Here is a 17192-nt window from a genome sequence, read left to right on the forward strand (position 1 = left end):
ATGTATGAGGTACCACTGTTCTAAGTCCTCTCTCTAAAAAGTATACTATCATTCTTAATTACTATCATTCTTCATTACAGTTCCAACTCTGATTTTTAGATGTCTTGACAAATCCCAGAACCCAAAGCTTTTCAACTGTAAAAAAAATAATAATAATACCCTATAGTAAGTTAGTGATTCCTTTTCTGGTTGCCACTGCTTGCTTTTGTGTCTTCAATTTCATTTTTCATGACCATTTCCCTCTTGGATTACTATTGTTCTTTTCAAATTCAATTTAAAATTTATTCCTAAAATGTTACCAATAGCTTATGTATTTCTACTAAAAAAATCTTTGGTGGACAGAAGAGGTTTGCATTACCGGTTATTTAAGAATAATTTCAAGCTTAATTTGGAACTTTGTAAGCATACAAACAAACACCTAAAATGGAATTAGGCTCTCCTGTCTCTGTTTATTGGTATTTTAATTATACCATTGTAAATTCTTTTACTTTTCAACTAGAAGAAGGAATAAATATGAAAAGAAAATGCACACATTTATTTTTATCAATATAGCAGAAAAGCTGAAAAAATGATCCTGCATACAATTTTCTATTATAGGACTATAAACAGCTACCAATTTAAAAAGATTTAGCTAAATTATCTCCCTAATCCTAACAAGCTCATGAAATACTTAGACACATTAATCTCATTTATAGAAAAGAGGAGTGGTTTAGGCAACTTGGCCAGGGTCCCACAGTTCCTGGATGGCAGAACCTAGTTTCAAATGCAAGTCGTGAAAGTACAAGCCCTGAGCTCTCTTCTTATTAAGCAAACAGAAAAGATATTTTATTATTATTCCTAAATGGGGAGTCCAGGTCTAACTAGTTTGAAGATGGAAAATTCCAAGGACATTCTACGTTCCCTTTCTTTTAGTTTAAGCATCTTTCCCTTTATTATATACTGCTGTCTCTTCAAATAGACATAACAAGCAGCTTGTAAGTGATGCTGATCTTCCTAACACAGAATTGAAAGAGAAGAGCAGGGAAGCATATATCGGCACAATTACAAAGCCAAGCCCATTTAAAGCTAGCAACCATGATATCTCAAATAACCAGCTACGTATTTATTCCCAGGCTCATTTGCTTTGAATAATACCTGAACTTTCGAAGTTTTTTTAAGATTTTATTTATTTACTTAAGAGAGCAAGAGGGAGAGAGATCACAGAGGGAGAGAAAGAAACAGACTCCCTGCTAAGCAAGGAGCCCAACAGGGGGCTCAATCCCAGGACCCCAGATCATTACTTGAGCCGAAGGTAGACGCATGACCAACTGAGCCACCAGGTACCTCTGAACTTTCAAAAGCTTTAAGAACCCTTTTCCTCAGGGTGAACTATAAAAGACTTCAAGTGAATAGATTGAAGCCTTTTAGTATAAAATGACTGAAAAACCTCACCCAAAGAGATGAGAAACAGGAGGTTGTGTCAAGTCCTAAATCTCTTTCTCATACATGTGTTTTGTTCCCTGACTACACATTCCTATATTAGTGCCTAGCACTGAGCAGAAACCCAATTCAATCAATGAATATGACATTTACAAAGATTAAAAGTAAAACCCTGTTAAATTTTTTATTTAAAAATTCTAGCATGTTTATCATCTTTTCTCTTTCAACATGGAGGAATCAAAGCATTATGAATTGATCACTAATAATACACCTTTTGTTGATAATTAAAAACAGTATTTTATAGTTTAAAGTACTAAAAGGATCTCTCGCTAACATGATACAGAAAAAAAAAGAAGCCAAGTTAAGATCCTGCCCAACTTTTTTTTTTAAGAGAAAACTTCCTCAACTTTTAAAATAAATACCACTAGAAATCTCCAAGGATTTTTCATGTTTTTTTAATAAATAACTCCCACTGCTCTTAAGTTTATGATCTCCTCTCCCAACTATTATTCTCAGGTCAAAAGAACAATGAGAGTCATCTAACACATAAACTTTTAGTGACCACCAAAGTGTGCCATTTTTATAAATAAGTTACTAAAAATTCTGAGAAAAAAAATAAGGTAAAATAAACTAGAAGCAAGAAAATTCATAACACAGAAACTAAACCATGATCCCTTGTGTTTAAAAACTGACATCTCCTGGGGCGACTGGGTGACTCAGTGGGTTAAGCATCCAACTCTTGATTTCGGCTCAGGTCATGATCTCACGGTCATGAGATCTAGCCCTGCATCAGGCTCCACACTCAAGCAGGGAGTCTGCGGTAGATTCTCCCTCTACCCCCCCCACCCCTGCACGTGCTTGCGCTCTCAAAATAAACAAATCTTAAAAAAATATAGAGAGAGAGAGAGACATCTATTAAGGAGTTCCAAATGCACCATTTTTCTTTCACACATTTTTATGAAAAACTACTCCATGATTAAAAATAATAACTTCTTGCACACTAAACACAGTCTCTAAAACATGTTCCACATAAGGGATCTTCCAAGGAAAATCCAGTTTCCTTTAATAAGCAAATAAGAATTCCAGATATCTCTTTTAAAACAATAAATTCTTCAATAAACAGTTCTGATATCCAGGTTCATGAAACTACTGGCTGCCATTTAATCTGAAACGTCTTATCCACAAAAATATGAAGTATTATCAAGTACCTTGCTACAGTATCAGCATCATTTAGGAGCTTGTTAAAAATGCAGATTATTTTAAGTCCTATCCATTTAAATTAGTCCCCCTTGTTTGACTTAAATAAGACAAATAAGAAATATTGTTTCTAACATAGATAGCAAAAAGAAGATTCCTATAATAAACTATCCCCTATCCCATGGATGTTTCACACATTCATCCAGTAAGTGAACATTCATTCATATTGTCAATGCACTTTTTATTCTCTATCCATTACTATAAATTATAAAAGATATATAATCCCATCAGTTTGCAAAAAGTATGATGGGAAAGTACAATTAAAGATTCCACAAAGTTTGGGACGCCAGGCTAGCTCAGTTGGTTAAGTCTCTGCCTTCAGATCACGTCATGATCCCAGGGTCCTGGTTTTGAGCCCCCCTGCTCAGGGGGAGTCTGCTTCTCCCCTCTCCCTCTGCCCCCACCCCCTGCTTGTGCTCTCTCTTGATTATTCTCTCTCAAATAAAATCTTAAAAAAAAAAAAGATTCCACAAAGTTTTATATCAAACTCAACTTACTCATCTACTCAGTTTCTCTTTAACCCCCTTTAAAAGCCTCTCTAAACTCCCAAACCTAGAACTCCAGTGTGCAAAAGGTTGAAAGCACTTCAGTTACCAATCTCCAAAAAATAGAAAATAGCTGGCCATTTGCTCTGTCACTTATACAATTTTGAGAATATGATTTACTAACAATGTACTATAAAAATAAAATTTTATAATAATAAAGTTGTAATGATCCTATATAACAAAACAATAGAATTTTTCTTACTATTCCAAAGTTTAGTTGTTAAGAATACATAGCAGATCTGGCTGCATCCAGACATAAGACAGCCATGACAGTATGCATAACCATCATAAAATGGCAATGGATCTTTTAAGTACCCTGATCTCTCCTTGTTGTACACTCTGAATTTCCCTCAAAAGAGGGTTCCCCCCTCCTTAGCCTAGTGACTGGAACTACCTACCATTCCTATATTTACATCTCGTAGATCAGATAGGGATAAAGTGGTAGGACATGTAGTATTGAAGGAATAACCCAAGACAGCTTTTATAACTTATCTCCCCACAAGAATCTTAAACTCTTATTTTCTACCTCTTGTACTTTTTACACCCAGCCTTTTTACACCCAGATCCTGCCCAAGTCAGTCAACCCAAAAGTACAGAACTGGAAAAACAGTGTGCACTCCCAAGAGAAAAAGTCAAGATTTCTCTTACCATATGATAGAAATCTACAGTCTACAGGCATTTAAAATAGAAATACGGTAATACCTAGTAGACAGGTTCTATACCAATATACTTTAAGTACATCAGACATCGGTATTTAAATAAGCTGTTGACTAGTATGAAAATCTAAGAATTTATAACATTAAAACCTGAAATACATTGCCATATAGAGAAATGATCAGACTCGTATTCATTTAGAATACAATCAATCTGAACCTGGGAAACACACTTCCTAAGATACATAAATCTCATTCAAATGTATTTATATTACTCAAAAGAATATAATTATGAAAAAAAATCCCAAGACAATCTTATTAACATCCCACATCTAAAAATATTTTATAATTCAATTTAAGCATGTTCAGAAATAAAATCAGGCCTTTTTTTTTTTTAAAGACAAACTTATATAAATACAAACAGTAGTACCTGATCCATCTGTGCCTGAACCAGATCTGACAGATCCATCTGTGAAAGAAACGGATTCAGAATCAGAGTCGCTAGCTTCACTTCGAGTATCATAATCATTTCCCTCTTCCTTCTGGTCTCTCTCATCCTGTTCATATTCCTCTTCTTCCTCCTCTTCTTCCTCCTCCTCCTCCTCCTCCTCTTCCTCTTCCTCCTCCTCTTCTTCTCCATCTTCATCCACTTCTTCATCTTCCTCTGCATCTTCTTCTACCTCTTCATCTTCCTCCACATCCTCCACCCCTTCCTCCTCATTCTCAGTATTGTTGCCTTGCTCATCGGAAGAACCACTGCTGCCAGTCTCATGGTCAGAGCCATATTCTTCAGAGTTCACTTCTTCCTTAGAAGATTGGCTGGATCTGCTTGCACGTCTATCCACTTCAAGCCCAATTCTCTGATGTTTAAAGAAAAAGGGAATCAGCAGTCATATAACAGACAAGGTCAGAGTGAATAAATAGTTCTAAAGCCTCAAAAAGAACTGCTTTGTTTTACATCTGCAATAACATTTACTACCTCAGAACCATCTGGTGTAGGGGATTTGGTCCTCCTTTCAGGATCCCTTTTCCGGAGACAAGTTTTTTCAGGTTGACTCTTATAAGGTTCTCTAGAAGCACTGCTTGACAAACGAATCTTCCGATCAGCTTCCAGACGCTTGGTTCTTTCAGATCTTTGATATTCCTCATTTTTATACTCTGCAACTGACTTTCCTTTAGTACTAACTATTCTTTTGTTATTGCTAACAGATGAACTCAGTGGCTTAGAAATCAACTGTCTTGAATGAACAGAAGGCTTCTGGCGCTTAATGTCAGTAGATTCCATTCGGTCACTTTTTCTTTTTGATCCTTAAAAATACAATTTAAAGAAATATAAATGTTTTTTAGACATTCCATTTGTTTCACCAAAGATTAACAGATAATACGTATCAAAGAGGAAAAAAAGGCTCATTTCTTTAAAATGTCTTCTGAAATGTTAATCATAAACATAGCTTGCAAATACCAGAATAAATTCATGTATGAGACATTTCACACATCTGAAAAAAAAACAGATCACTTTTTTCATATAGAATTGGGTACCGCAGTTTGTTATGATTGTACTTTTGGTGTTAACAGACTCAAAGAATAAGAACAAAAACAAAGCCGCTTTCTTAATAAATTAAATCTCTATTTACACTTATTTTAATAAAAGTTTAAAAACATTACATACCCTTTTTCTCGTTTTTATCTTGTTCACTCTCTGGATTATACAGTTCATCATCCTGTTCTGGTACTTCAGTCAAAATATCATCTAGAACATTAAGTTCTCCATCTGAAAGCAAGAAAATTAAAAACAGGGAAAAATCATTATCACTAAGCACTTATCTTTGACTACTACATTGGGTCTACATAAATATAGGAAGATAACCCTCAAAGACCTTTTATTTCAGGATCAAGACACGAGATTAATTCTGTAAAACCATACAAAGTGAAAGCCATGTTACAGACTTCTGGTCTACAAAACCAGGAGTAGTATATACCCACCCCATAGGGTATGAAAGGATATACTGGAGTACCAAAAAAAAAAAAAAAAAAAAGGTAAGAATTTCTATATCTGTATCTCATCTTCTAATTTCTAATTTTTCTAACTGCTTTAAAATGTGCACAAAAAATTACAGAAATGCGTATGTGTAACATAAACACACACACACACGAAGGACTGTGTACTCCGCGTGATACCTACTACCAAGAAAAAATAATTTTACAGGGGAGAAACATGATTCCAACTTAACCACAGTGAGTCAAATCAATATCAAAGACCACTTGGCATGAGGCATAACAATTCTGTGATATTCCTATGCAAAACACAAACTCTGAACCTATATGTGAGAAAACATCAAATAAACCAAAATGAAGGGTCATGAACTACAAGCAGTAAGAAATTACTCCAGATTAAAGGAGAATAAAAAGACATAACTGAAAAAGGCACATAACTGGGAAGCTAGTGAAATTATAATAAGGTCTGTAGGTTATAGTAAATATCGCTGTTAATTTCCTGAATTTTGATAGTACTATCATTAAGTAAAAGTCCTAATTCTTAAGAAAGACATACTTAAGTATTTAGGGACAAAGACGTATCATGTCTGCAACTGACAAACGATTCAGGAAAAAAAGTGTGTCTGCATATGCATTATGTCCACAGAGAAATTTAGGAAGAATGAATTCAAGAACAACAATGTGGTAAAATGTTAACATTTGTGGAATGTGGTTGAAAGGCAAAAAAAAAAAAGAAAAGAAAAAGAAAAAAATTGTACTATTCTTATAGCTATTCTGTCCAAAAAATATCAAAGTAACATTAAAAGTAGAAAAAAAAAAAGTACTTCTGTACTACACAATCAAAAATATTTCAGGCCGCTGGTATAAACTATGAAACATGTTAACTCATTCAGACAAGAGAACTGTTGGCTGTAATTGACATACTGAATGATTGCAAAAACCTGTAACAGTTTTCTCGCTGCATCCCTACCCCCGCTTATATCCAAAAGGACAAAATAAGTCCTAGAAATACATGCAATTATTCACTACTTTAAACTGATTTTTTCTTATATGGGTGTCTGGGTGTCTGGGTGTCTCAGTCAGTTAAGCATCTGCCTTTGGCTCAGGTCATGATCCCAGGGTCCTGGGACAGAGCCCCCTGTCAGGCTCCCTGCTCAGCAGGGAGTCTGCTTCTCCCCTCTCCCTTTGCCCCTGATCATGGTCTCTTGCTAACTCTCTCTCAAATAAATAAATAAAATATTTTTTAAAAATTAAAAAAAAAAAAGATTTTTAAAAAATAATACACAAAGCTAATGATAAATGCTTTGAACACTAAGTATTCTCATACCAAAAATATCTTTCCAAATTTAAAGTGTGGTAAAGGGAAATACAAAGTCACGAACTTTGAGGAGACAGGACAATTTTATTTATGGTTCCAGCCAAAAAGCAAAGCCCATTCAAAATTATAGCAAGGGTTATTAATTAACCTGACCTGAGGTCTATAAACAGGATAAATGAGACTAAAATATCTCCAAATGGGGACAGAAATCAGTAACTGAAGAGAACTAAAATACTTAATGCAGGTATAAAAAAGATTACATAGGATACAGAAAAAGTAACATCTTAGGATTTGGGGTCAGACACAGTTGCTATTTAAGAACACATCTTCCTCAGCGTTTGGAGTTAGACAGTTTCTGCTTAAGAACATCTAGGAGCATCTGAGTGGCTCAGTCCTTTGAGAGTCCCACTTGGTTTCAGCTCAGGTCACGATCTCATGGATCACAGGACTGTGCCCTGTGCTGGGCTCTGAGCTGTGAGTGTGCTTAAGATTCTCTCCCTCTGCTTCTCTCACACAACGCATGCATGCACCCTATCTCTGTCTCAAATAAATAAATAAATCTTAAAAAAAAAAAAAAAAGGACACCAAAAATTACATATGCTGGAATGACATAACAATTGATTTCTTTAGGTGGTTAACAGTGTTATTTTACTGTTTTTCTAAAATGAATATATATACTATATGGATTGTTTTTCTTTTTACTTATAGCTCTCTAGTCAGTAAAAAGTGGAACCAACAGATCTTCACAGAATCAACTACAGTTCTGAATAAAAATAAATAAATAAACAAAAAAAACCCAAACAACAAAAACAAAAAAACCTACCACAACGAAATAGGCAATTAAGTAAACATAGTGCTACACAAATCTTTTCATGAAATCACTAGCTCTATATTAGAAATATCAACCCAAAAGCTTGAATATTTACATGAAATTATACACTTTATATGTGTTAAATCTAACACAGAATAAAGGATTTGTGAGGGTTAATTTAAATCAATCTAAATTTCATGCTTGTTTAAATCATGGTTTCCCTATTTAAAAAGGGAGGGGGTACTGTTTAGAAAAGCCTTAACAAATAATTGTATTAGCCAAACGCAGAGACTGGTTGCAGTTTTAATAAGCAGCTATAAATTTTTAAAACAATAAATATTAACCAATGCTAACTTTTTTTTAACATTTTGCCACTTTCACATACACCATATATATATATATATGAAATACCTAAAGTATGTTTTATCTTCCATTACTTCACAGATAAACAGAAGCTCAAAAGTACAAGGTGACCAAATTCATGTGTCTAGAAACAGATGAGTACAAGCCTACAGTTCAGGTTTTCTAAATCTAGAGTTAATTAGATGGGGAACATTAGAAAAACATTTAAACAAAGTATAAGGAAACAACAAAAATATAAAATATTATTAAAAAGTCAGGTACACTAGTTAATTTCAAATTAATGCACCCGACAGCTCTGTATGACTGACATTATAGCATCTTGAAATTTAAGATCAAACAGTACACCCTCACTTGATGTTCTACACATTTTTATCCATATTATATTTCATGACGTCAATAACTTAACTATGGTTTTATCACAATAGTGGCAAACAAAGACCTACAGAACAAATTCAGCCTGTGGTTTATTTGACCAGCAAGATAAGAATGGCTTCTGCATCTTAAAGGCTGTGTTTAAAAAGGGAGAAGAGCGGGAGCAAAGAACAACATAAGACAAAACCCTATGTGGCCCACAAAGCCTAAAATATTATTTACTATCTGAACCTTTAAAAAAAGTTTGTCAACCCCTAAAATAAATGACATTTTAAATTACTTTTCTCCATTACTGAAACCCCTTATATATTTACTGTAATATACAGAAGATCTGGATTTGGAAGAAAATCCAGGTTATCGTTTAAGAGCTAGGTTATATTCAGGAAGGTCCCAGTCTGCGATCCAGTTTCTTCACTTCTGGTTAAGTGGCATTTAGAATAAAAAGATCAGTGTTTGGGGAAAGGAACAGGAGTGCAGTTATCTGAATCTCCTGATGAGTTTTTAACCTATAAGCCTTTCCCTATCACTATCAAATTCTAATAAACCCTGTCTGCCACAAACCTTGTGTTAATGACTAGGGTTCATGATATACAAAATCTTATCCAGAACACAAAAATCCTTTTTTTTTTTTTTTCAGAATAAATACATACATGTTCTAATTATCTATTGCTATAAAACATGCCATCTCAAAACTTAGTGGCTAAAACAGTATCATGATTTATTATTATTGTTTATGGTTCTGGGGCTCAAATAAGGTCTCTCATGTGGCTCCAGTCAGATGGTGGGTAGGGCTAGAATCACCTGAAGGTTGTTCATTCACATATCTGGCTGGCACCTACACTGGGAAGATTCAAAACAGCTGAGACTTCCAGGGCATTTCTTTCTGTGGTCACTCTCTACCGTGGCAGCTTCAGGGTAGGCAGACTTTTTACATGGTGGCTTAGGGCTCTAAAATATGTACATCCCAAAAAAGAAAAGGCCAGGCAGCAGCTCAGTTCAGTATTTTATTCAGAGGCAATCACAAAAGTCTACTCAGGTTCAAACAGAGGAGATGTAGACTCTACCTAATTGATGGAAGAAGTGTCAAATACTTAGTAGTGTTTTCAAAGCTATTACCATCTATTTAGTTTTGTTTAAATTTAAGAATTTTATTTTTTTAAAGATTTTATTTATTTGAGAGAGCAAGAGCGAGACGAGAGCAAGAGAGCGAGCGCACAAGTGGGGTGAGGGGCAGAGGGAGAAGTAGACTCCCCAGCGAGCAGGGAGCCTGAAAGGGGCTCGATCCCAGAACTCTGGGATCATGACCTGAGCCGAAGGCAGACACTTAACCGACTGAGTCACCCAGGTGTCCCATAAACTTAAGGGTTTTAATTACAAATGTTAAGGTGTATTTTTAAAAACTAAAATATGGTTTTAAAATGTGAGAGTTTACAGACTGGGTTATAAACCTAACTTATGCTGCTTTCTCTGACCACTTCTTTCATTGGCTAGAAAAAGTGTACTTTGTACATATTTCAATTCATTTTTTCAACCCAGAATGAATTATAAAGAAAGTAGATATTAATATTCTCAGACGCTACTGCTGCTGAAGACTAATCATCACTGGCATACCCCTTTTGGGAAAAAAAATAATTCTAAGAAATAAAATAACACCCACTAGTTCTCTAGAGTGACCTTCTTTAAAGTACCTTAATAACTTTAATTTTTATTTTCTTAAATAAACTTAATTTTTAATAGAGCTTTAAATCACTCTTTGTCCTAAAAATAAACACTGTATATTATTCATTTATTATTATTCTGTATATTTTATATATTCAATTCTTTCATAGTAGCTTGACAGCAGCACCCCGACCTAAGAATATTAACAGTAAAACAAAGGTTAGCAAATTACAGATTAAGAAGAATTCTATGAACATACAACTCATGTACTACAAAAATAACTCTAGCATACTACTTCTATGAGATAAAGCACTTCACGTAGTTTTTTGATAAGTCTATATAAAGAATATAGTACTGGGGTGCCTGGGTGGCTCAGTCGGTTGGTTAAGTGTCTGCGGTTGGCTCAGGTCATCATCCCAGGGTCCTGAGATCAAGTCCTATATCAGGCTCCCTGCTCAGCGGGGAGTCTGCTTCTGCTTCTCCCTCTCCCTCTGCCCTCTGCCCCCTGCTCGTGATCTTTCTCTCACGCTCTCTCTCAAATAAATAAAATAAAATAAAAAATACTGTATTTTTTGAAAATTATTTTAAAAACTCAAACTGTTTAAGATGCCACAACAAAATGAATTTTGTCACAATGAATTAGCTCAAACGAAACACAAAATTATTCATTAAACAGTATTTCTACTTACAGCTAAAATTCAAATTAATCCAAAAGTTATACTCTAACAATTTATAGTATGAATCTAGCTCTCGGGCACTGTTGTGAAAACTCCATGGATTCAATACAAAAATGCACACCTTGCATTTTTTAAAAGGACTATTAGGTCATTAAGGAACCAAATTCTCACCTGAAAGCAACCAGTGGGAGCAGTCCTGGTACACAGAAGGTAATACATGTCACGGTTTTGCAAGAGACAATCTGGGTTTATGCCTGATAAACGTGTATTTACAAATACTGCCTGCACACAGACCATGCTTGCTCTTTTACTTTTTTTTAACTTAATACCTACCATTAACTATTAAACAAGTACTTTATCTGCCTGACCCTAGTATGCATGTAAGCTGTAACTCCTGAATAACAATATTAAATAACTGCAAATAAGTTTAGTATGCATGGTACTTTGTGCAAGAGTAGAAATGGTAAGGAGGACAATCCTACACAACTCTAGGGAATTAACTGCCTTAACAAAATTCAAGCACCATGTTGTCCAATCTTCCAAAGTTTCAAGAGGACTCCCAAACTCAGATTTTCATTTGGAACTGACTAGCTTCTTAAACACTGCCTCAAAAACAAAACAAAAATGCAGGTTGTTGCTAGCTTGACTCCTCTGTGGAAGTGCAATCTGTGAAATATTTTTTGTTCACGATCCACAATGTACGTGGACTTCATTATCATCACTGATGTAAGCTAGCACAATCTTATTTATCATCACAAACTATTAGCAAACTGAGTTTTGAAATAAAGGAACAGATCCGGGGTACAGGAGGCAAAAACAAGAATTACTGTCTTTAGAGCCTGTTCAAAAACTGTCAAGATGTTAGGAGTAACAAGACTTGTTTTTTATTGTTCTACTGGAGGATTTTTTTTTTGTTTTAGATAATCATGGGAAACTGGAAATCTAACTAGCTTTCAAAGTACTTGAACCATCAGGTTAGGTATATAACAAGAATTACAGAATGAAGCCCACAGAATTGAAGTGACTTCACTAAAATCTCACAACTATGAATCCAATTTTAGTGCTCTTTGCACTGTACCAGAATTATGCTTTAATCTTGAAATTCCTGGCCCAGGAAGGCCACAAACCTTAACTCCCAGGATATCAGTATAGAAAATTAACCTTTATCTGAGACACACTCCATTGTTTAGGACCCCAAAGCTTCTGGGTCAAGAGATACAAAGTATTTACTTGAAGGTCCAGCAACAAACTAAGACCTAGAATATTTAAACAAAGAAAACCGGGCAGGTAAATATACTACACGTTGTTTTACAAAACAGAACACCAAAGTACATTATATCTTTTATTTTAATTCATTTAATATAGTTTTAATGGATTTTGACAAGAACCAAGAATTCTGGAACCTCCCCTTCTGTTACATTTTACATTAGACCAGTCTCAGTTACTGTTTTGTCATTCAAAAGTGTCATTCCCCTAAATGAAGTGTAGAGACTTGCATTTCCCATCCCACACAAATTTGAGGCTCTCCAATAAGCATACAATTTGAAGTCTAAGGAGAACATTTAATTCTTTATCCTATTTCTATTATGGGTAAAACAAATCGACTGGATTATCAAATATATACTCTATGCTTTCTAAAGCCCTCATTAGAATGGACCAAGAAAGTTAACATTTTTCTAAGGACTTACTATAGTGAGGGCTATACTATGTACATATAATACATGTATGTATATGTAACTGCGTGTACATATTTATATGTACTTGCCTATATGTGTGTGTACACATACAATTTAAACTGAGAAAACTTTTAGCTTTGAACAGCAAAAGCAAATGTCTCATAGTTAGTTACCAATGAAGTCCAACCTTGGAAGTCTTTTATTCAAGGCACTGAGTCATGATTAACTGTTCACCAAGAAGCTGGTGAACAAGAGACACACACTCCTGGCCCTGATGGAGCTTTCAGTCTGGTAATGTAGAAAACATGGTACTTATGAAAGTGGTAATTCATTACCCTCATTTTGGATATATTAAACTTTCACACTTTTTCGGAGAGAACTTCATAAGAGCTTAAAATATAAAATGAATACAAAGTGTTTAAAATAGAAAAGATATGTATTCCTCATATAGAAAAACTAACATTAGTTAACACCACCAACATTCCAGTATCTTTTAAATCCACTTTTTGGACATATAATCACAGGAATCAGAGGGAGTTGGCAATTTACATAGGTTCATAATGTTTCATATAACTAATAAGTACTCCACTTCCCACTTTTCCTTGTTGAAGTATGAAAAGGAAGAAGGAATTAGGTATTCTAATTCTGGCTATTATTCTAGATGAGTGACAACGATCAAGTAAGTGAGACACCCTGGACCTCAGTTTCCTTATTTGCAAAATGCATTATTCTACAAATCTCATTACACCACAAGCAATTCCACTAGGTTTGTATTTGCTAGCTTTCCCCATAAGCTAGACACAATCTTTGATCTAAACTGTAAAAATAAACACTTATATCAGAGGTTTTAAAAAACTCAACTACGGAAATTAAGTTAATTTTTTAAAACTATACAAATGTGAGATCTTTCAAAAGTTGGACAACTTATCCTAAGTATTGCTAATAGGTGGCATTAGAAGTCCCTAAGAATAGTTACAAGGTTTATGTATTTGGACTGCACTTTCATCACTACATCCATTTCTAAAACAATTTTTAAAACATAAACTACTTTTCTTCCACAATGTACATTACTGTGTCTATTACTGACTTAACAACTATGTTCATTTCAACAATGAATTCTTGGAAAGTACTTGACTTTTACTCATTTTGTAATTTGGTTTACTTCACCCACCACTCACTCCCATACACACATCTCACAGCTTACACTCTGATACAATCAAATGTTGACTTAATTAATTTTTATTGATTAAAATCATCTATTTTAATAACTGACTTTACTACAAATTAAAAGCAGTTTCTTTTTGTCACTAACACCATGTAACCTGAAGTTTACATCCCTTTAGCACTTCTCAAAATGGGAGAGTTTTGTTTTGTTTTTAAGATTTAAGGAAGGTAAATCAAACTACAACCTAATGGTTGAATTGCTTTAACACAGCAGCAATATCTTAAACATATTCCCACACACACCACTTCCCAAGCTTGTCCCTATCCTAGAGCAGTTTACTGAAGCATGAAGGCTCTTTTTTCTCTTAAAGAGAAAAATTAAAGAGATCATAGGCCTAATGCAACTTGACCCTAGAATCCATTTAACAAATCCCCACCTCCAAGTTAATTAGCCACACAGAAGAACAGATCTGTGAGATACAGAGCAGCAGCTGTGCCATATTTTTATCAACTATAACCTTTCCGAAACTATCATGGTAATCTTGAAGTGAGAGAAAACCCTAAAGACAGGATCTAATCTAGACTACTCTCCAGACGGGTACTGATCCAGGATATTCTTTAGTATCTGTAGGGCCTGGGAGGGCGGCATTTCAAGAGACATGACATTCCTTCTATTCTGCCAACATCACTCCTTCCTGCATTTCGCTGTAATGTTATTCCTCCAGCTCTCTATAAATTACACCAGTTTGTTGCCGGTTGTACCCTTTGGGTACTAGCACAATGTGTTTCTAACAGAATGGTGGCCAGGATTTTTTTTGCCAATCCTAAATCATGTAAGTATCTTTTCAAACACGTTTTCCAAAATAAGTATTCGAGGAACTAAACGGGCAATTCTTGCCACTTTGCCTATTTAACAGGAAAAGCCATAAATTACTTGTAGATATTTCTCGAAATTACTAATCCACCGATACAACTTCTTAAATATGGTCACTTACTAGACTGCCATCGTTTTGATGGTGGCATTAATGGTTTTCGAAATTTTGCCTAAAATAAGGAGTCGTTCTGAAAATACGCATTACATCCGCATAATCCTACCAGGAAATAAACCTAAGGGCCTGCCACTCAGAACGGGCCTTCTCAGCCGCGCCCAGGACTGCTAAACGTAAAGTGAAGAGGGGAATAGGATTAAACACACACACACACACACACACACACACACACACACACACAACCAACCAACCAACCAACCAACCAACCCTAGGCGAGATGAAGTGCTAGGTCAAACGGAGATCGAGGACGCAAGGGCAGGCCTAGTTTCTTCCAGTGAGTCCAGTGTCTCGGATGGGAAGGATCGGCTCCGCGCGGGACGAGCTAACCTCCCCAACCCCCACCCAGCAACAACGACCACGGCTCCACCGACCCACTCCAAAGTGTCGCCTCCACCCGTCACCTTTCTCCGCACTAACCTTTCTCCTCCCGGCTGTCGGCCGCCATTGCTCCCCTCCTGTTTCCGCTGCTGCTGCTGCTGCTGCCGCCGCCGCCGCTTCGACGCGACTCGCGCGGGCGCCGCAGCCGCGGCAGCCGTAGCACGGGCACGTCCGTCAGTCCGGCCGCTGGGCTGCGCGCTTCGCACCTCGGCCTCTACCGCTCACCCTTCTCGACTCACGCTCTTTCTTCCCGCTTCTTCCCTTTCTCCCTTTTCTCCTTTCCTCCTTTCACTGCAACCTCTGGCGCCCTAGGCCCAGCCTTCCCGTTGGGGTTTGGGGACGGGAGGGGGTAAGGGGAGGGAAGGGAAACAGATGGCGACGGCGGGCGGCGCTAAAATGGAGCCCGCTTCCTGCGCGAAACAATCCAGCTCCCGAAATGCCCTGCGCTGTTTACGCTCCGTTCCTCCCTGGGAGCGTCACAGTGCGGAGAGAGGCGGGGAAGCGGGGCGGGGAAGCGGGGCGGTCAAGGGAAACGTGATAACGTCAGCACGTCGCTCCGTCTCCCACATCCCGGATGTACCCCGCGTGAGTCTCGTTTTCAGTGATTGGGTCGTGGAAGTTACAGCTTATTTTCTCGCCAGAAAAGCCTACTGACGGACCTTCCTCAGCGAAAAAAATGCTTCCGGTTGTTCCGTGGAACTCCTAATCCGATTCTGGAAACCGGAGATTTAGGATAAGTCTGGGCCGGTCCCTTTGCAGCCGCCACTTTGTACTGGTTGCCAGATACCCTTTCTTAGTTGGTGCCCTAGGCTTAGCCAAAGGCATCGCAGGATGCAGCCCGCTCACTTGTCACAAAAGCGTACTAGTTTTGTTGTTAATTGGGGAAGTTCAATTGTATTTTAGTATAGCTTTGTAATTTATGTAACAGCAAATTTGGTTTAAACATTTATCGAGGCGCTGGGGTACACAGTTGATTAACAGAGTATTGAGAAACTGCAACTACAGAAGTGACCAAAAATGTAAAAGTGACTAACTACACAATATGGTAAAATCTGCAAGGAAACTTTCAGAAAGTTCATTGTCCAAAGGAATGAAAATGTCGTTTTGCTTCACTGTTCGGTAACCGAGTTTAAAAAGGAAGGAAATTTTGAAGGGAAGAAAAGGTAACATTGTTATATAAAAAACAGCATGTTCAAAGAAAGACAAATAGTCTAGAGTGTGCTGGCCATTGTAACAAATTGAGACCTAGCTAAAATCAGCGGAAAGAGTTTAAGGAGGGCCTGCAGGAGAAAGAGGAAGGAAAAACAGGTAATACAAAACCCAGCTATGTATCAGATGCTTAGGAATGAAGAGTAAACAGCAGTATTTCTGCCTTTAAGGAATTTTCCAGTATAATATATGGAAGGAACAAATTAACAGAAAATTCGTGTGTAATAGTAATAGCTGATAATTGCGTGTTTTTACTGTGTGCCAGGTACTGTTCTGAGTATTTGACCTATACAATCTGATTTCATCTTCAAAAAACCAATTAGATTATATTACTAGATTTATTTTACATAAAGGGAAAGTGAAGTAATACAAAATTAAAGTGCCCAAGGTCATGAGTAGTAGTAACATGGCTCAAGCCCAGGCAATTTACCCCCAGCCCCCACCCAATTGATAATAGTGCCTCAAATAAACTCAGAATATAATTGGAACTTTCAGGGGCACATCACTCAGACTGGGGGGTGGGGTACAGAATAGAGTCAAAGAAAGCTTTCTGGTGAAGGGAAAATTAAGCCTACTTGAAAACTGAAAGACTATTATTAGTCTAGGTGAAAGGGAGAAAGGGCAAAGACGGTGTGTTGAAGGATGTT

At 36.6% G+C, this 17192-nt stretch overlaps 1 protein-coding gene across 4 annotated transcripts in view; it reads right to left on the reverse strand.

Annotated features, from left to right (window-relative positions):
* Window positions 1-15768, reverse strand: part of YTHDC1 (YTH N6-methyladenosine RNA binding protein C1) — a 35498-nt gene extending 19730 nt beyond the window's left edge. For 3 of the 4 annotated variants that reach the window (XM_045771488.2, XM_045771485.2, XM_045771484.2), the window contains exons 1-4: window positions 15376-15767; window positions 5544-5645; window positions 4854-5182; window positions 4305-4734 (exon numbers count right to left, since the gene is read on the reverse strand). In XM_045771488.2, the coding sequence (XP_045627444.1) occupies window positions 4305-4734; window positions 4854-5182; window positions 5544-5645; window positions 15376-15403 (889 nt within the window). In that variant the 5' untranslated portion in view covers window positions 15404-15767. Of the gene's footprint in view, window positions 1-4304; window positions 4735-4853; window positions 5183-5543; window positions 5646-15375 lie in introns of all 4 variants that reach the window. The other variant, XM_045771486.2, reaches the window with a different exon arrangement.
* Between the last annotated feature and the right edge of the window lie 1424 nt (window positions 15769-17192).

Source organism: Ursus americanus, chromosome 8, assembly GCF_024610735.1.
Source record: "Ursus americanus isolate L20-20 chromosome 8, mUrsAme1.1.p, whole genome shotgun sequence".
NCBI lineage: Eukaryota > Metazoa > Chordata > Mammalia > Carnivora > Ursidae > Ursus > Ursus americanus.